We start from the raw sequence: 21,102 nt of genomic DNA on the forward strand, positions 1-21,102 counted from the left end.
TTTAAAATATTGAATAAAAAATCAGAGAATGTGCAAATACGGGACAATCACGAGACAAATTACAAAATACGGGACACTTATGCGTCACGGGTTTCTTAAATAAAAACCCGGGTCAAGTTGTAGAAATACGGGACAGTCCCGGGTAAACCGGGACGGATGGTCACCGTAATAATACCTCATAAGGGCTCTTCTGAAAAAAAAAACAAATATTGAAAAAAAAAAACTCAATTTGAGATTAAAGAATTTTCGAACTCAAAATGTCAAAATAGTTTTTAAAAATAATTTTACTGGAAATTGGAAATATTTTAACAAGGATATAAGAAACGTAATATGCAAGCAAATAATTTTGGCACTGATAAGACACCAAATTCTAGTTCCAATGGACCTATAGGATTTTATAGTCAAAGTAAGTACAAAACTTTTTTTGAGTCTTGAAAATGCTACAAATTTATGTGGATATGTATAATTTTTTTAATTTCCATTTTTGTATTGCGCTTTCACTTTCAGTCCTTTTTGGGCTTTCTTCTGATATTTGGGTATTCATGATCTTTTTAATTTATGGAGTAACATTACTCATATTGTTGTTATGTGAAACAGTTTAAATTCAGTCCCTCAACGTCAGCAAACAATAAATGATTCATATTCGACACATAACCTTCAAGTACCTAGAAACTGTTTAAATTATTCAAAACTATAATGATGCTTTCTTAATGTACCTACATCGACTTGTGATTACTGTTGGTGATCTCATTGTTGTCTGCATTTCCCGAATCATCACGAATTTTATACAAAATAAACAACCATTATTCATATAACCTCAAACCCATATACCTACCTAATTACCATTTTTTTTAAACAAATATATTACCCTTGTAAGTTGGTATCATGTGTCTTTTGGCTTTTTATGGTAATTGCCTGATTTATTCTTTAAACACATGAAACATTATAAAAGCCAAAATTTGTGCTCATAATAGTTTGCTATAATAGTTGACGTCAATAACCGACTTTAACTCTCACCTCTCTTTCACCAGTCAGTAGAAGCTATATAGACAATCTTTTATATATACATTTTTGCTTCTGTCAACACACAAGCTTCTCCTTTTCTTTATAGAAATCCCTAGAAATCATAGAGCTAAGTGAAATAGTTTTGCTTTGTTTCCATCATAATATAAAAAAAAAAGTTTACCTCCGCATTAATTATCTAGTTTTAACCTTATCCTTCATGATACTCATTCGTATGTTCTTATATGCAAACAATGCAAGAACCACTGCATTAAGGTGTATCAAACTATGAATAAAAATGTCCTTAAACTCAACTCGCAACGCTAAAGGAAGACAAACAGAACATCACACCCACAGAAATGGAAAGACAAAAAGCACACATAAACGAGAGAATATGGCATAAGGCTATAAGTTCGCGTGCTGGTAATAACAACACTGACAAACGTAGAACAAATCCCAGTAGTTAATATAGGTACACGGTATACAGTGTAGACTGTAGAGTAAGAAGTTTCTTCGCAAGGATATATGCGGCAGCGGCACTTATTTTGATTACGAAAACGAGTCCTTAATACCATGGTAAACCTTAAAGAGCATCAGCAAAAGGCAGCCAAGTTAAGCAAACTATAGTAAAAGGGCAAAGAGACAGACTTAGATCACACACATTTTATTTAAGTGTAATTTTTTTACACTCTATGCGATTTTCTTAAAGCCAGGTGCTGATATTTTTTTTTTAAATACAAAATTAAAATTTAAAATCGGACTGTTTTTTGACGCTTTAAAAACCAAAAAGAAGTTAAAGCATATCTATTGAGTTCTTGAATTCAAATAGAGGAACATCCACTCGTTAATTTCTTTCAGAACTGCATTCCAAAAAGATAACATTTTTTTCTCCTTTATAGTTTGGCTACAAAGTGCCAAAAACAAAGAAATAATAACATTAATACAAAATAAATATACATCAATAGTAATAAAAAATTGAAAACATTTCCATTTTTGGTGATATATTCAGATTAGGAATATGACATGTACAGCGTTCTTATTATAACAGACCAATGTATTCCCTCAAAACTAAACTTATTTTCATGAAATCTTATTTAAAAAAGCCTATTTAAATAAAAAAAAAAATTACTGAAAATTAAACGAATTGTAAAAATGTTTAATTGTTCCAATAAAAAAAAAAAACAATTTAAAAAAAAACTGTTTTTTAAACGATATTACTTTTCTTCCTTACTTTTAATTTTGTTTGAATAATATTTAATTCTATGTACGTATTAACAAAAAAAAAAAAATAATATAAAATGCAGGACTTTTTTATGTAAAAAATAACACTGGTTAACAAAATTAAACTTTTTTTTTGTTGCCGAAACAAAAATATACTTTTCTAAAAGTTTTCGGTGTGCTGAACTCGAATCCGAAGTCAAATAAAATTAATCAGCTCCCGTTTTTGAAATATTACTGTTGGAAAATGCAGTGCTTCGGAGCTTATTCTTTTATATAAGGAAAATTGTTTGAGCATATTTAACAACGGTTTTTAAAAGAACTATTTTCCACCTTTTTAAATCTGTTTAAATCTTTCCGATGTCTTTTTTACTGCCCGAGATATCCTCAGTTGTTTGGTATTTTTATAAATTTTATAACGTCATTATCTCCTTTATGATGTATGAAGCCAAACCCACTTACTTCATTTTAAGATATCTCGGGCAATACAAAAGATATTGAAAAGATTTAAACAGGTATCGAAAGATAGAAAACATTTCTTATAGAAATCGTTACTAAATATGCTCAAACGATTTTTCTTATACAAAAAAATAAGGTCCGAAGAACTCAAAAAAACATTTTTTTGCATTTTCTAATGGTAATATCTCATAAACGGGAGCTGATTAGTTGTTTCTGACTTCGGATTCGAGTTCAACACACCGAAAACTTTTAGAAAAGTATATTTTTCTTTCGGCAACAAAACCCTTGTAAACCAGTGTAATAGATTAATTTAATTTGAATTAAAAGAAAAATGTTACTAAAACATGTTTTTTTTTGATAAATACAAAAACATACATATTTCTAATATGTTTTGGAATTTAAAAGAAATCTCATTTCATTTTTTTATAGGTAAAGTTAAAAAAATTAAAATTTGGCAAAGCCGATATTTTCGAAAACAGTTTTTAATAAATTAATATTAGACCAGGAAAAATAGATTTTGTAACAGGCTGATTTTTGAAATACAGCTTGATGTTAGGGTTGTTTTCAATCAAAAAGTCCTGAAGTTTCCTCTTTCCGCTAGTCCCATTACAAGGGCTCAAAGGTCACAACATGTTTTATTTTAAAAACGGTAGGTTTTAGACAAAAATAATGTTCTACAATATTGTAGCTGATGTTATTGTACAAAAGTGTCATATAAAGTTAAGCAGCATTACTGGTTTTCTCGTTACTTCCAACCTGGCGCCTGATGGTTATCCGAAAAGCCACAAATAGACCGTTTTTTCTTGATTTTTCAAATTATTGCAAAAAATAAAAATTATTATTATTATTATATTATATTATTATTTTTTTCAAAAACTCATGCTTGATTTTTTTGGGAAATTTATTCAAGATTTCAAAACACTCCTCAATTGTTTTTTGCGCAATCAGCGGTTGCTGAGATATTGCTGGTAAAAACAAAAAGATTGAAAGTGCAAAATTCGATACCTTAGCATCGAAATGTTCGTATCGAGCTTTAAATAAAAAATGAAAATTTAAGCTGAATGAACAAGCTATCGGATCCTTATAGTGGTTAAGATGGAAAATTTGTTTCCAAGATTTTGTATTAAAAGCAAAAACGGAAAAATTTCTCAAATAACTAAAACAAGCTTAGAGTTTTTAAAGTTATACTTCTTTTGCGGCGTTGGGGTATGAAAATTAACTTTTTAAAAAGAAATTTCAAAAAGATTAGCAAGTGCTCATAATAATTTAATAATTGTAAAACCTTTTTTTTTATGTTATGAACCTACTAAGTGAATTCCTGTGAGTAGAAAGTATAACTTTAGTCGCGTGTACACTCTTTTTTTTAATAAATCTTCTTAAGCAAGTTTGCTTCTAAAATAATAAAACGATATAATGTAGATGCAGAACACAAAAAAATTAAAACCCATGTTGTAACATTTAGAAATGGAAAACATTATTTTTTTATTGCAATTGCTTTTCATTACAAATTTAAACCAAAAATATTTTACATTAAAAAAAAAAACAATTAATGCAAAAAAAATGTCTGCTTAAAAAGAAACCAATGTAAAATGGATTAAATTTTTTTTTTTCTAGTATTTGTCGAATTTCTTACAATTTTGACTATTTGTCTTACATTAGCTTATATTAATTTTAGCTATGTTTTATTTTTCCCGTGAACACTAACAAATACAATGATCTGATCCGGATCAAGGGTATTATAAAACACAGCTATTAAAGTTGAAATATAGCTTTCTTATGCAAATAGTAAATTTATTAATTTTTACAACGCTATTGCCAGTAAAATATTATCATTTATGAAACTTTTTAAATGCCATACTCTGATGTAACGTGTTGTACCGGTTGTACAATGTCTATAATGTATATGTGTATTCCCTTATAACTTCTAAACTACTCATCATAATTTGATAAACGAATTATAGTTGAAAATGTCTTGCTCACTTGCTGGTTATAGGATAACGTCATATTTAAATGAACACAGCGTTCTCTAGAGGCAAAATTAATGAATAAATGGTGAAAAAAGGCGCATAATAATGAAAAAATAAATCTAAAAATGAAAATGAAACGACAGTTTCTACATTTCTTTCTTAGTCATTATTAGTAAAATTCATTTTTGCTCATAATTCTGATTTAATTTTTTCTCGAATCCAAAACATACCCTTTCTGCAAAAATAACTCAAAAAGAGAGACATCAACGAAAAATTCTCTAAAATCCATGTTCAAAGAACTGCATTCATATGCTCCCCAAAAAAATAAGTAACAAACTTCAGGCACCTCTAGATGGCCCGATTTTAGAAAAAAAACCTTCGTGTATAGCTCTATCGCGGAACCTATCTACACACTCACTTCAAGCCACCCTATCCTGTTCCTGTGTCAGTGCCACCATTGTGTTTAGGTGGCAGTGGCGGCGGGCACAGCGGTGTGGTGGTTTATCATTGTCGTCAGCATGGTTATTCCTCCCAGAAACTTTTTTGTTATGAATATGCTACTATTTCTCCTTTTAATTCTATTTTTTTTTGCTTTAGCTTTGCTTTAGCTTTGGTTTGGTGGGATTTCATTTCAAGGGTTGCTTTTTTGCAGCTATTTCTCATTTCTTTGTTATTGAATAACATTCTTTTGTGTCTTTTTTTTCGGGGTTAACCACCAGAGAGCAGCACTGTACAACAGAATGGTAGAATATACTTTTTTTTTGGTTATAACCGACGACAGTAAAAAAACGACAAATACACGGTGACTTTGCCGACAACGACGACGACAATATTCAGCTAAAAGGACGACACCAAATAATTATACAAGAACCGTGAAAGATGGCATTCGAAAAGGAAAAGGCGCAGATTTATGAACGGTTTTTCTCGCTTAGTTGGATTTCGGGATAAACAAAAAAAAAAAAAAAAAAAAAATTGTGGTAATTTTGTTCAAAGTGTCAAAAGGGGTCAACGAATAATATCTTTAGAACTTCAGAGTTCATGGTTCATGTACGCCGCGGCGTGAAATTGATCAAACACAATTCTCGGGTTAAATTTTCACTAAAAAAGGATACCAAAGGTGCACACGTTTTAAAGGCTTTGCGGCATAATTCAGTTCAAAACTAGGCTAAGTGTTTTTTGTAGTTTTTTCTTGCAACCTAAAGTTGAAAATTATTCTCTTTTTTAAAGAGGCCAGTGTTTTCCATTCAATACTACCTACCAGCGGGTGTGTTTGGGTTCGGTTCTTTTCTTATCTTCTTGGCCAGCAGCATAAAGTGATTCATGTGCGGGTGAAAACTATCTATTGAAAGTGTTCTAAAGTGGTGTAGAATGCAGAGGGCTAAAAAAGATATAGAGAGAACCGTTTAAATGTGCGGTGGTGGTGATTTGTGTGTGCGGTTTCCGGGTTACAACAAAGTTGTCGATTTGTTAGATTCTACAATTTTTATTTCCTGTCCAGGTCCACTTGGTTGGATTTTAACACTCCATATATAAAATGGATGCCGAACTTTCTTTGGAAGATTTTTACACTGGTAAGTGTTTGTTATACATTTGGTTGGGCAGAAGAAAAAAAAAAATGGAAGAAAAAAATGTATGCCGTCCTTTTGGGAAGAAAATAAGTCTCAATTTGAAAAGGAACTGTGGAGTACTTTAGAGATTTATGTATTTGGTTAGAAAAGTCATGTAAAGGGTGAAAAAAATGTGGTTCTTTAAATGGTTTTTTTTTTGCATTTTTTCTTTAAGAAATATTTTTCTATATGTATATAACGACCTATGAAGATTTTTCAATATTGGAAAAAGGGTGCTTGTAAGAGCAGGAGTTATAACTTTGCTTGATTTGAAAGGTAATACATTGTTATTGGTTTGAGGAGTTTTCATGACAATGAAATTCTTGAGACACAATATACATGCCTTTAGCTATAATCTGAAGACGTTTAAAGGGAAAAAGTTAAGTTCTTTTATGGTATGTTTAAGTTTTACTTCTTCATTCAAATTGTACCTTAATTTTTTAACGTGATATAATTTAAGATTTACTCCATAAATTTGAAGCCTGTTACATATTTTGTAATTTTATTTGGTGATGGTGATAAAATCGTGTTTTGTACACGAAAAGATTTTAAAAGGAAGCTTTCTATTGGTGGCAACTGAAGCGATGCAAAAATGATCGATATGAAGTTTTAAATCGCAATTTTTATCGGTTGAACTTTTCGGTGCAAAGTCACATTTTCTTACTTCAGTGACGATTTACAGTACGTTCACTTGATATTCTGGATAGTCTAGCCAAAAAAGACAATTTCTTTGTTAAAAATTGTCATATAACTGAAAATTTAAACAGACGTTTGATACATACATAATTGTATTAAGTTGTCTTAGCTTAGACGATTCTGTAAAAAAGGAAAAAAAAATTGTAGGCGATAATGATGTACCTAAGGAAAAAGTAAATTTATCTCCACTACAGCGATTTTGACAAAACAATGTGTAGGTACTTTCTTAACTCGGAAGTAACAATTTGTTTTTTAATTTTTTTTAATAAAAGTGCCTGCCATTAAACAGTTGTTTTTTTTTTTAATTTTTAGTAGGTTCTAAGGTAACATTATAATGCAGTCAATAAAAAATCAATTTAAAAAAAAATTATCGATTTCGTAATCGTGTGACAATCAGATTTCTACAATTAGAAAAATTTTGTTACAAAATTAATCTTACTTAAGTAGGTAAGCCAAACGCTCTTTAATTTCTCGTATAACAAAAAATTTGTATTAAAAAAATTGTGTAGTTTAAAAAAAAAATGTTTTTTCTAACTAAAAATTTTCAAACATTTATCAAAAAAAAAAAAAAAAAATTGTTTACCAAAAACGAAAACATTAATCGATTCATGAAAACAATTTTTCAGAAAAAATTCATTTGTTCGTTTTCAAAAAATTGATTTTTCAAAAAAAAATTTTTTTTTACTTATATGAAGATTGCTTCAACCTTTTTTGTAAACCAGTAATAAATAATAGGTTCTACTGATTAAAAAAAAATAAAGGAAATACCTATGGCATTGCTGCTTTTTGCGCAAATTTACAATTTTTTTTAGTTAATCTTGTATATTTCGTCAATATTAAGCTGATTAACAGTATAATTTTTAAGAATAGAATGCATTCATATTTTCAAAACGTTTTACAAAATATAAAAAAAATATAATATTTTTAGCCACGTTTTTTACTTCCGATATATTTACTAGGTATATATCAAGTTATGCATTCGTACAAAAAAAAAAAGTTGAGATAACATTTTTATATGACATTACGATAGTAGAGAATGCCAAAAAAGTGGGTCCCGGAAGTCCGTCTGTCTGTCAGTCTGTCAGTCTGTCAGTCTGTCAGTCTGTCAGTCTGTCAGTCTGTCAGTCTGTCAGTCTGTCAGTCTGTCAGTCTGTCAGTCTGTCAGTCTGTCAGTCTGTCAGTCTGTCAGTCTGTCAGTCTGTCAGTCTGTCAGTCTGTCAGTCTGTCAGTCTGTCAGTCTGTCAGTCAGTCTGTCTGTCTGTCTGTCTCTATAAGGAGCTACAGCCTGAACGGATGGACCGATTGACTTCAAACTTGGTATGTAGCATTTTTTGGTGTTTTTGGAATTAAATAACGGTACCTGTCATACAAAAATTTTGGAAAAGTTTAATTTCACGAAAACGGCTCCAACGACTTTGTTTAAAAAATTCAAATGTTAGATTTTAAACGAGGTCTATCTTTTGAGGAAAACATTTTTTTTTTGAAAATCATTATTAACGGTACCTGCCATAGGACCGCTTTTTTCAAATCGAATTTTCTGCAAAACTTATTTTTGTATTTCAACGAAATTTTTTATACAAAAGCATTTATATACTTTAAATATAAGCCAAAAATAAAATTTTGAAAAAAATAATTTTTGGATTTTTAAAAAAAATTTGAAATTTTTTTTTTGAAAAATCAAATTTTCGAAAACGGGACATTGATTTTTTTTTAAATTTTGTTTTTAGATGTTGATTAGTGATTTCTACAAAATGGCATACCAATTTTATTTTAAAACATTTTTTTCAAAAAATTATTTATAAAAAATTAGTTTTTTTAAAAAACGGCTCTAACGTTTTTGAAAATTTTTATTCTAAAAATGCACCTTAATATATGAAATAAAACTGCGTACTTGTTTTGTTTGGCGATTTGATTTCAGATATTGTTTTATTTTTTTGAAAAATGAATTTTATTTTTCTTTTGTTTGTTTTTTTTTTTTTTTTTATTGTTATGTACCTACATTTCCCAAGTTTCTATATAAAAAGTCTTAAAAACTTAAGCAACTTGAACTCTAAGAGCAAGTTCGCGCGACCCAGTCGTGCATTTTATTTCCTTTTCTTCTTAACAAATAGCTTTAATTTACAATGCTTATTTAAGATGTATAGGTACTTTTAACTACAATAGCAAGTACATACATACGTTCGACCCAGATTCTAGGAGTCCGGGTTTACTATCCTCAAAAGTTTTCGATTATACGAGCGTTCGAATATTTTTGAAAACTAGTTCTTATAAAATACTTAATAAAGGGAGGTATTTACTTAAGGTAAAAGAAAAGCACTTGAACCTAAGCCATCGAAGATAATAATTTTAATATTATACAAATTCCTATGAATTCTACTTAAACCTCTTCTCTTTCATATCACACGATAGTAAAAATTCCTTTTTTGACTGGTTAAATAAATTAGTACATATTTCAATTTATTTTTACAGAAAAAAGAAATCAACTGCTATTTGGTTTAAGTATACAAACATTTTATTAAGACATTCTTCCCTTACTTAAAATTTTCTTCTAAGAATTTTAACTTGACTTTAGGGATTGAAAACGTATATATTTCTTAATTGCTTTCGCTTTACAATAAAAAGGAAAGAGCATAAAAAAAAGCAAAGGAAAGCAATTTCCTGGAATGCCATCTTGGGAAATAACTACTTTTCCATTTTTATTTTAGCCAGAAATAGCTTCATATTACTCTTTCGCGACCTTCATCCCTCATCCTATTTGAACAATGAATGAAATTTCTTTCCGGCACTAAGCCGGAATATGCTAATATTTTTACTTTGCGTTAGAGCAATTTTACTTTGCAAAAATATGAAAAAAGGTAAAAACTCCTTAAACTGGAAAAAAGGTGCATCTTATGAAAAGTGATGACAGCCATTGTGTTTTTTTTGCTAAAAAAAAAAAAAATAAAGTTATAAAAAGTAACACGAGTAATTTTGTAAGAAGGAAGAAGAAAGAACCTCTCTAGAGGGTTAAAAAAAATTAAGCTCCTTCTAAATGCAAAAGGAAAAAAAAACGGAAAGAGGAAAATTTATGACAGAAAATGAATTAGCAGTCAAAAACAATAACAGTAAAATTAAGAAAGGTGGTATGAAATTTTAAATATTTATTTAAGTAACCATATCAACGGGTTATTTTCGTCGAATCTTCTAAAGGATTAAAGTAAAATTTTTCGTTATTTATGTTCGAAGGAAGAAAGGAGCCAATAACTTTCTATAGAAAAACAGCAAGGCTTTCTAGTAAGAAATATTTTTGATGCAAATTGAATGACAAACAATATCCTTTCAAAAATCAAAATTATTTTAAACTTTTTCTCTTCTAACTTTTCTTCATTCCTCAAGGATTAAATAAGTACATATTGACATTACCTTCTCGAAAAAAGTTTATTATAAAAATATTATCAAACTAACATTTATCATTTTTCAAACTTTCATACTTTTGAAAGAAAACAAAAAACAAACAAAAATGAAGTGATAACACAATACAGCAAACACATTAATAAAAATAGCCATTAAGTTTCATTTTTCATTTGACATTCTAGTTTCAAGATTGAACAAAAGGATACAAAACAAAAGTTTAAAAGTTTTATAAACTACTTGACGATTGAATTGCCATTTCTTTTATATAAATATATACTTTCCTATCATATCCAGTGGTATTAGAGAGAGAGAGAGAGAGTGAGAAAAAGTTAGATCCTGTTTATGCTTGAAATGACACTTGATGAGGTGGTAAGAGGATAGGCTCAAGATGATGATGTGGCATACAGCAAGCATAAATTGCTGGTAATTTGTATAAAAAGTTAAGACTTCTTATTTTTTGAGAGTTGAGTTGAGAGAGTTTTTAAGTGAAATGTTAAGGCGTTTTATTTTTATAGAGGTATTAGGGTAAAGTTAAAAGTAGGACGTTGTGGGACGGATTAGGAAAATTGGTTTATAAAGTGACATTTCATATTTTTTTTCAACTTGTTTTTTTATTTCTTATAATGTAAAGTGGTCTTATGTGTACATTTGGTAACTGATTTAAAATGGAAATGTATTGCAAAATGAAATTATTAAAAAAAAATGACAAAATAAATGAAATTGTCGCTAAGGGAAATACAATTATTTTTGGTATTAAATTAAATTTATCCTAACAGGATTGCCCTGGATGTAGGTAACATAATGTATGAATTATTATTTTCTGCCCCACAATTTCTCATTGTTTGTTGTCAGCAAGTTGTTAAAATATCAATCCATTAAAAAAAAATAATTATTGCAAATACAAAAAATTGCAATACAAAAAAAAAATATTTATTGCAATCGAAAAATGTTTCCTTAAAAAAAACTACTAATTTCAACTGAAAATATTTTGCGTTAAAAAAATATTATTGCAACTGAAAAATATTTTACATTAAAAAAAAAATTCTACATCAGGCATGTCAAACTTGCGGCCCGCGGGCCGCATGCGGCCCACAACGAATAACTTTGCGGCCCTGTCAACATTTTTATTAATTTTGAGTTTTAGATTATAACTTAGATTTTATGTTCACAGCTTTCGACACATGCACCTCCTTTTTTTCCTAATCAACAAATAAATATGGAACAGAACCAAACAAAATAACAAATTAACCTACAAACGATTCTGGGGCTTGGGAATTTTTTTTAGTTTTTAATGATAAAAGTCTTTACACCAGCATATCTTGCTATCTAAAATGGTTGCAGAGTTTATAATTCATGATACTTACCTACCTAGATGTAGCAAAACATTTTATGAATACGAAAAAGGCTCGCAGAATATTTCTTGAAAGACAAGTTCGCTTGATTTTTTTTTTCGATTTGTTCCATAAACTTAAAATTGATGCGGAATCATGTGAAAATGGAAGAAAGCGATTTCTAGTTCGATTCCAAAGAAAGTTCCAAATTCGTACTTTTGTGCACTTGAAAACCGCCATAATCGTGTGCAAATTTCACAGTAGGTACCTGTCGATGCGAGCAGTTATTTCAGTCATTAAGAGGAATTAGTTACTTATAAAATCCTGAATAACTAACTTTGGTCTTAGAAAAAAATGGTAAATTAAAAAAAAAAATAGTTTCATCATTCTTGCTGTTTTTTTTTTTTTTACAAAATTGTTTTACATATAAAAATTGTAGCTTAACATGTTCTGCTGTTTTGGCCCCTTGTAACCATTGAGTTTGACATGCCTGTTCTACATTGAAAAAAAAATTCAATGCAAAATGTGTGCATTAAATATTTCTTTTTAAATTCGTCGAATTTCTTAGAATTTTAATTACACTGGCCAACAATTTTCAACTTTTTAAAATTTTCCAGAAAGATTTATATCTAATTTTATAGATTTGGATTCAGTAAGCTCAAAAATTATATTGGTTTCTTTGTAGCAGCTCTAGTTTTTGAAATATTTAATTTTTTATATTTTGGGAAATGTTTATACTAATTTTTAAGCTTTTCTTATTTAAGGCATTTATTCAAATTTTCCAGAAAAATTTATATTAAACTCAATGTATTTGGGGTCAGTAAACCTAAAAATCACATTAATTTTTTTCTAGGAGCTCTATTTTTTGAAATATTTAAGTTTTCCACATTTTGGGGGTAATTTCGTACTAATTTTAAAGTTATGCTTATTTTAAATGTTTGTTAAGATTTTCTAGAAAATTTTTTGTCGAACCTATTGCATTTGGGCTCACTAAGCTTAAAAATCACACTGGTTGCTTTCTAGGAGCTCTAGTTTTTTACATATTTTCATTTTTCACATTTTGGGGTGATTTCACAGTATTTTTATTTTAGATTTATTATTACAAGCGTTTTTAAAGTTATGCTGGAAAAATTTATTTTAAATGTATTATATTTCGGTTCAGTAAGAAAATAAAAATACAAAACAAAATTGTTTACATAAAAAAAAATTAACAAAAAAAAATTTGTATGAATTTCTATGCCTTTTCATGTATGAAAACCTTAAAAGTAGAGCTGCTAGAAAAAAACTAATGTTGTTTTCGGAATCATCAACCTAAATTTAGTAAGAAATGATAAACAACGCTCTGGAAAATTTTTATGTGTTGGCCAGTGTTATTTGAACAGCTATTTCCACAATTTTATTGAGCCTAATGAACGCTATATAGGCAAAACTGAGAGAAATTCGGGGAATATTAATGCACACATTTTGCATTGAATTTTTTTTTCAGTGCAGAAAATTTTCTATTTGCAATAAAATATTTTTTTAAACATTTTTTTTAAATTTTTAATGGAAAACAAATGCATTAAAAAAAATAAATATTTTTTACAACCCTGCTCCCTCGACTTATCTAACTTTAAAAAAGGTCTAACTTTGTCATTAAAACAAAGTTTTGTGTTAATTATATGATTTTCAGTTTTTAATATTAAAGTTTGAAAATCTGTTTATTAAAATAAAATATTCAGAAATCTAATTTGAAAATAATAATTCATAAATATTATTCGCGGTAAACACTTTGATTAATTCGAAACTAATTAATTTATAATAAATAAACACTTTTTCCCACTAACATAAATTAAATCAAATAAAGTTGTAAGGAAATCAATTACTGAAAATTTATACTTCCCATTTTCATTTTTGTGGCATCATTAATCTTAAATGTGAGCCATATCATCATCATTATTAACCAACACAAAAAAAAATATATAACATGTGACGTAAATTACACAAAAAAGAGATGGGAAAAAATTATATACAAAATTTTCTTCAAACATTTTAATTAATATATTTTTAATTTTTATGTTGATGTATGAGTTTTATTCATCGTTATTCGAACAAAAAAAAAAATAAAATGTGAATATTAAATATACCACATCTACCCCCTATTAGTTGTCGCTGAAATAGTATAAATAATTTTTTTTAAATTACATGTTTCATCGAAATCATGAATTTTGTAAAATTTATTTTGTTTGATTTTATGTAAGACAAACACGATGGTGTGTAATTTGTTTATGCACAAAATAATTTAATAAACATTATGAAAACAAAAATATATGAGAATTCGCCCACCTGTTATTTTGAGGACAAAATTTCATGTTTGATGTGCATAAGTGATGAAATTTGTTTTAAAATTTTTGTACATGCATTTCAGAAATTACATTTAATAAAATTAATATTTTAAATCAATCTGATGTAAGTAAACAAGTTCATAACATTAAATTAAATTTTTTCGTTCATATCATCATTAAGAAATTTAATTTGGATGTGATATTTGATTGATAACAACAGATGGTGAACGAAAACAAAATATTTATTTAATTCTTTTTTATGTCGAAATGAAAATCTGATTAAAATATTTATATCTAACAAAATTATAACAAAATTCGTACATAAAATCTGATAATTTATTGTTAATATTTCTCTTGAAGTAACTATTCGATTAGAAAAATATTTTAAACTATTTTTGAAAATGTTTTTATTTAAAATAACTAAACTCATTTTGATCTTATTCCATGGCTTTTCTAATTAAAATTTCATACCTTTTAAAAAAATTACACTAAAACCAATTTTTCGTAAATTTTTATTTTTCCTACCGAACTTTATATTCCGAAAACAAAAACAGAAATTTTGTTTTCAATATTTCCCCCTGGGCTATAAGACCATCTATAACAGAAAAATAAACTTATATTTTTTGTATAATTCCCTGAACATCATTGTTTGTCAAATGTTGACAAAAATCTATACGAATTAGTTATTTGATTAATAATGCCAAGAGAAGGTTGACAGAAATAAACTATGTGCATACTTTTGTTTTAAAAATTTTAAAAGAGATATATTTCAAAAACAAAAGAAACATTTTCTTTTTGAAAAACTTGTATGCTCTGAAGATTATCGATGTCAAAAATGTTTAATGATCTTGTTCATTCTAATAAAAAATTACATTTTTTTCAAAAAACTAAAACAAAAATAAATATAATTCATTTGTTTTCATACAAAGTTATTTCTTCTTGTTTAAAATGTAAAGAATTGAAATGCATTTTGGGAGATTGTTTGTGTTTATTTTATTTTCTAAAATAAGTATTTTTGGTACTCAGCACGTTTCACGGATTTTTTTTTTTATTGGTTTATCATTTGTGAGTGAAAATCAATTTTTCATTTTGTATTAAACAACAACAAAATATTTTAAAAAAATAATTGTTTTCGAGTTTGTTTATAAGCTGCATTATTTTTATATTGAAACATAAAACCGAAACTGGAGGTCATATTGCTTTCAGGATTTTTTTTTTGTCACGGCGATTTCGACTTTTCAGTTAGTAAAAAAAAAAATAAATAATTTTAAATAAATTACTAACTTTGACAGTCGTAAAATTCAGTTTTGCAGAAGTATTTTATTTATTGGTTTTATATAGGTACTACATAGATGCAAAATTAAAAATTAAATAGTAATTATGGCACAAATCAAGTTTGTAGAAGATTTAGTAAAAAATGATCCGGCAACATGCATTCTAAAGGGTAATAGAAATAAAGACGATTAAGAAGTCTAAATTCCTTTGAAAGCAAGAATTGGGTAGGGAGCAAATGGATTCCAATTTAAGGGCTTGTTTCATTAATTTTAGGGTGTTACGAGAAATCCCAAATTTTTAAATAACAGATATTTTCTTTGACTTGCGTAGCCTTAAATATGGTCTCATTTGATTCTTGTACTTATGGTAAATGGAACCTTTATGCATAGACTCTAAGGCCTTCTGACCTGGATGTGCAACTATATTAATTAAATGTTTTACCTGTCGCTGAAACTGAATCCGAAATCCATTTTACTTCATCACGTCAGGTTTTCAAGATAACCTCAAAAACAAAACAAAAAATCATGTGTGCAATTCACACGTGGTTGAAGTGAAACCTTAAAAATCATTTTAAAAAAATCGAAAAAATATAACTTTTTTTTATTCCATCACTTTTTTTATATGACAACCTACAATAAATTGTATACCATCTGAAAGCTTATTTTTTCAGCTTAAAATATTTATATCGACCATGTCTATACAGCATCTACAAAAAGAGCTAGAATTTTTTTTAATCCAATTAGTTTTCATAAAAAAAGCAAAACAATCAATCTTTATTCTCTTCTAACGCCATTAAATCCATTTTTTAAAAGACAACCTATAATAAATTTTATATCATTATTATTTCACCTTTTATATGACGCTTCAATCATATTTCTACCATGCCTACAAAAAAAAAGTAAGAATTTTTTAAAGCTAACCATGTCGAAATTTCAAACTGAGATTACGGTACTTCCTCTACTGTTGGCTGGTAAGGTCATCGGCAACAAATCTTGAAAGGTGTTTTGAGGTATTTTTCAAGTTTTTCAATTAAAAATTATATAACTTGTAGAGCACGTACCGTTATGTGTGATGTATTAAAAGAAAGGTAATATTATGAGCGTGCGTATTAAAGTTAAATAAATTTGTTATGTGCTCTAGATCAAAAGATATAACGTGTTTAGAAAAAGAACATCTTTTCACCGTTATCTCAGAATTTTGAATATGAAATTAATTGAATTTACCTATCTACTGTATAAATTTCATTCATCTATCTATCAAAACAAAAAAGTTATGATCAATTGATTTTTCGTGTCGCTTTTTCGTTTCATTTTGTTTCAAATCACTACGATGTTAAAGAAGTTTTCATTTCAAATATTTCATTTTAGAGTGTCTGTGAACACATTTTTGGAGGTCATCTAGAAAACCTAGCGTGATCCAGTGAAACGGGCTTGGGATGCGGTTTCAGCGATTCAAAAATATATATTTTACCATGCAATCTTATGGTAACTCGTGCAACAAAAAATTATATTTAAGGCTTCTAGACAACAGATGGAGGATTGGGATAGACGCAGTGAATAGAGGGACCGATAACAAGTAAAATGACACATTAAAGTCAAATTGTCCAAAAATGCAGATTCGCGGTTTTGGCGTTGTGCCGACGATATATTTACTGGCAGAATTTTGAAAAAGCAGAATTTTGATCCGAAAATTCCAAATCCCGCTGCGTTCCGCTGCTGGCTGATTTCATTTAGTAAAAAAGCTCGAATTAGTATATGAAGGTAGGGTACATATTCAATTCTAAAAATTTGTTATTTCCAATTATTTTCGACAATAACTTTGTATACCTTCAATTCTACTTCCGTACACAGAGAAAAATATGACCCGCTAAAAACTAACAGATTGCCATATTGTTTTACCGTCCATACATTTCATAAGGAAATCTTATTAAAATCAACGATTAATAAGGTTTTTTTAAGGAGATTTCTTATTATTTTTATAGAGAAAATCTTATTAAAATTTGACTGAAAAGTTGATATTTTTTGCAACTTAGCACTAGAACAAAAATCGCGATCAATATTTTCATGGCAGGTTGGTTCAGGTGGTAAGGTGGGCGACTAATGATTTGAAGTCTCCAGTTCGATTCCCAGTCTGGTCATCGTTTTTTTTATTTTTTTGCAGATTTTAAAACAATAAGGAAAACCCGATTGTTTTAATAAGGTTTCCTTCTTGGATGAAAACCATAGAGAAATCTTATTGTTTTTGTTCTATTTTATGTGGTCTATTTTTCTCTGTGTATAAATGCAATAAAAACAATAAACCCGCAACCAAATTCATCTCCATTTTTCCGACAGAAAAAAAAGGATAAACCTTTTACTTATAATTCAATTATAAAACTGATTACATTTTCTGTTATATTATTGCTATCGACAAATAATAATTATGCAGCTCGTATCGTAACCTACTTCAAGGAATAATTATAGAATCACACAAAATAAATCCAAAAACCCATGTCAAATGAGGCTCTTATATAACAAAAATGCAATTGTAATAGCTATCCTTACATATTGAAAATGTTTATTTTTTTTAGTATTATTTTTACTGGTTACCATGAATTACCCTCAAACTGGTAACTATCGGTATTTAACCATCCTAACAACCTAATTCAACAAAATTAAACCAACAACACATAAACAAAAAAAAAAAAAGGAATTCTCGAAACCGGCTGATTTCATTGAATTTTCCCAGAAAAACAAAAAAAAAAAAACACACAAATAAAACATAACATTCTCCAATTTTCTATCATCGACATAGTCGTCATCGTAGTCATCGTCATTGTCGTTGTCGTCGCCACAAGCATTCCAGCCTTAAACCCCAAAATTTTTGCCTACTAATTCGATACACCCTGCAGTTAAGCCAAAATATGTTTTCCGTTGTTTTGTCATGGCAAAGCTACAAATAAGCCTGGCAGAGCTTGGAACCAAAAATACACAAAATAAATCGAAAAAAAAAAAAAAAAACAAAATTCAGGCTGAAAATTCGACGGATTGGCACGAGTTTTTGGTGGATTCAACAACCATCGGCAATCAGTCAACGAATGAAACTTTTCAAAGTCAAACCGTGTTTTTTTTCTAGCTCGGCCCTGGACAAGTTTTCCAAAAGTGTGTTTTTTTTTTTTTGTTTTCTTTCGTTTATTCTTTTTTTTTCGTGTTTTTTCGTTCACTCCCCGAGGAGAATATCTAATTAAAATATGCGCTGCATCAAGTTGAGAACGAAAAGTTTTTAATAAATCAATTTTGGTCGCACCACTAATTTCCAACCAGATTTAAGAAAAAAAAAAAAAAACTTCCCAGAACAACGACGAAAATACGGTGATGAAATGAAAAGTTTTTGCAGTTAGCTCGAAAAAAAAACGAACCAAATTTTTAGAGATGAAGTTTTGAGGCATGACATAGGCTCTAGGCTCTAACTTATTGGCAATGGTGAAAAGTCAAATAAATTACTCTGGATGATGGTGTTGAAAAAAAAAATGCTATGGAACGTTTTAGCTAAAAGTTTGTCATGAATTATTTGATGGGGTCGTTTTTGGGAGGATTTGTTAGTGGGAATGCAGCAGCTAGCAGTAGTGTTTTTGGACTTCAGGGTCGTGTGCAAGTTCTGCAAGCACAATTGTTTCCTGTTTGCCCTGTAACTGGACAAGGTAATTCTTTATTTTTATGATTTTAAGGACTTTTATAAATAATCACTGTGCCATAAAAATTACTGTGAAAAAATCACTGAAAAAAATCACAGTGATAATGATCACAATAACAGTGACTAAAAAATATATTTCTTTTAAGTATTTATTCTACTCAAGAGCTAGTGTTGAGTTATCGTTTCAGACTTTCATATAAAAAATAAACACAAACAAAATAAATATTATAAAAATATTTGTTTGAAAATCGTATTCCATAACTCCTGACTGTCTGAGAATTAGAAACGTACATTCTTGACGCAATATATAATTTTGACTTAATGATTGTCGTGAATAATTGTGTTGTTTCTCCCTTCTATCATATTGTTTTGTAAGTTGTCAGTATTTTATGATTTCGTGCGTTGACTATTTTTGTATTGAGAAAGAAAAACTAAAATTACAACACAAGAACTAATGCACATGAGAGACAGTTTGACATTCTTACATATGGAATGTGATATGTGATACGTCTGATGCGTGTTTGATTTAATGTGCTCAGACAAAACGTACAGGGTGTTATCATGCCAAAGTTTTTTTTTGAAAAATTATAGCAATATGTTATTGAATTTTGTTTGAAGTGCGTCTATTTGAAACAAGTAAAGTATTCCTAAAAATGAATCAGACTTGAGATAATTAATCAAACAAAACTTTACCATGACATAGAATCTTAAAAACGTGGTTCTGGCAATTCTGTTATTTTGCCAGTGTTACTTATACTTTCTATATCTATGACAAAAATGGAAAAGATTTTTTTTTCTTGCTAAGACGCAAAAAATTTGCTCGAAAATTACCGACTTAAAATAACAGTAGTTTTTATTATTTTTTTATTTGTTTATTGAATAGAATTTTCACTGGCATAAGCTTTGAGATGCAAGATTGTTATCATGTTTGATCCCTTAAAATAAAAACTACAGTTTGTTCAGTCTATGATTTTTTTTATCCATTATACAAATATTTTTGAAGTTGGTCACTGTGGTGTATGTGTAACATTTTTTTTCATTCAAATATTCTAACTATTAATACAAAACTTTCAATATACTATTAGATGACCAATATTGTAAATAGATTGTTCTAATGTGTCAATATATGCATTATGCCACAAAGAATTGCGTAGAAGAGAACTTTAGTATAAGTTTAAGGAATTCATAAATTATAAAGAAATTTTTAAAATCAAAATTTAAATTAAATTTTAAAACCATGTGTAAAGATTTGTAAAGACCATACTCCTTTTTAATATACACAAAGTGTCCCACAGACGAACAAAATGTTTTATACCTTTAATAGTCCAGTAATTTTAGGTTTTATCTGCGGAAAAATTCCTACTGGGCTGAATTTTGGTATACAGCTTAATGACGGCTTTGTTATCAAGATGTGAAAAATCGACATTGATATCGTGTCCGCGTTAAGAGTTATAGGGGTCAAAAGGTCACAAAAACTGGTTTTTCACGATTTTCAGCAAAATGGTAAGTCTTATCAAAAAATTTTCAATGCAAGAATTGTAGACCAGATTATTATACATAAAAAGTGTCATGACACTTTTTTTCCTAAGACCCACCGTTTCTTAGGTATAACGATTCAAAAAGTTGAAGTTTAGTTGTAATCGTCATAATCCTATTCCTGAAAAAAAAACTCCTAACTGAAAAGTTCCTGAAATTTCATTATTTTTTTAGCTTGAATTTCGTTCCTCAACTGTTAAGAATATGGGGAAACAAAAAAAAAATGGAAATTTTCGCCATTTTTCCGATTGGGGCCCTTCTCCCGAAACCATTTCCCTGGGAATTTTTGTTTAGAATATGTCTGAAAATATACAGGGTGTGCAATAGAGAATGGACAACCCTAAAACGGCTTATAGCTACACTTATGATTGTTCTAAAAACAGATAGAAAAAAGTTCTATCGCAACCAGTTCATAAAATATGGACTTTTTTTCGTTCAGTGTATTTTAAATTTTATCATCTTATGTTTTCGTTCACTACAACCACGAATGAATGAATTTTATATATTTCTTTTTTTTTATAATTTTCTACAATAATTGTATGAGTACATAAACGCTTTAAAAACTGCAAAGCTATTGCACATTTTCGTAAAAAAAAGTTTTGAAATCTGTTTTTTGATGCAA

The 21,102-nt window shown here is 28.6% G+C and overlaps 1 protein-coding gene across 3 annotated transcripts in view; it reads left to right on the top strand.

Annotated features, from left to right (window-relative positions):
• The first annotated feature begins 296 nt into the window (after positions 1 to 296).
• Positions 297 to 21,102, top strand: part of LOC129910992 (cytosolic carboxypeptidase Nna1) — a 146,231-nt gene continuing 125,425 nt past the window's right edge. The window contains exon 1 of one of the 3 annotated variants that reach the window (XM_055988616.1): positions 297 to 406. In XM_055988616.1, the coding sequence (XP_055844591.1) occupies positions 331 to 406 (76 nt within the window). In that variant the 5' untranslated portion in view covers positions 297 to 330. Of the gene's footprint in view, positions 407 to 18,788; positions 18,952 to 21,102 lie in introns of those variants that run through there. The other 2 variants (XM_055988617.1, XM_055988618.1) reach the window with 2 other exon arrangements.

The sequence above is a fragment of the Episyrphus balteatus genome, chromosome 2, assembly GCF_945859705.1.
Source record: "Episyrphus balteatus chromosome 2, idEpiBalt1.1, whole genome shotgun sequence".
NCBI lineage: Eukaryota > Metazoa > Arthropoda > Insecta > Diptera > Syrphidae > Episyrphus > Episyrphus balteatus.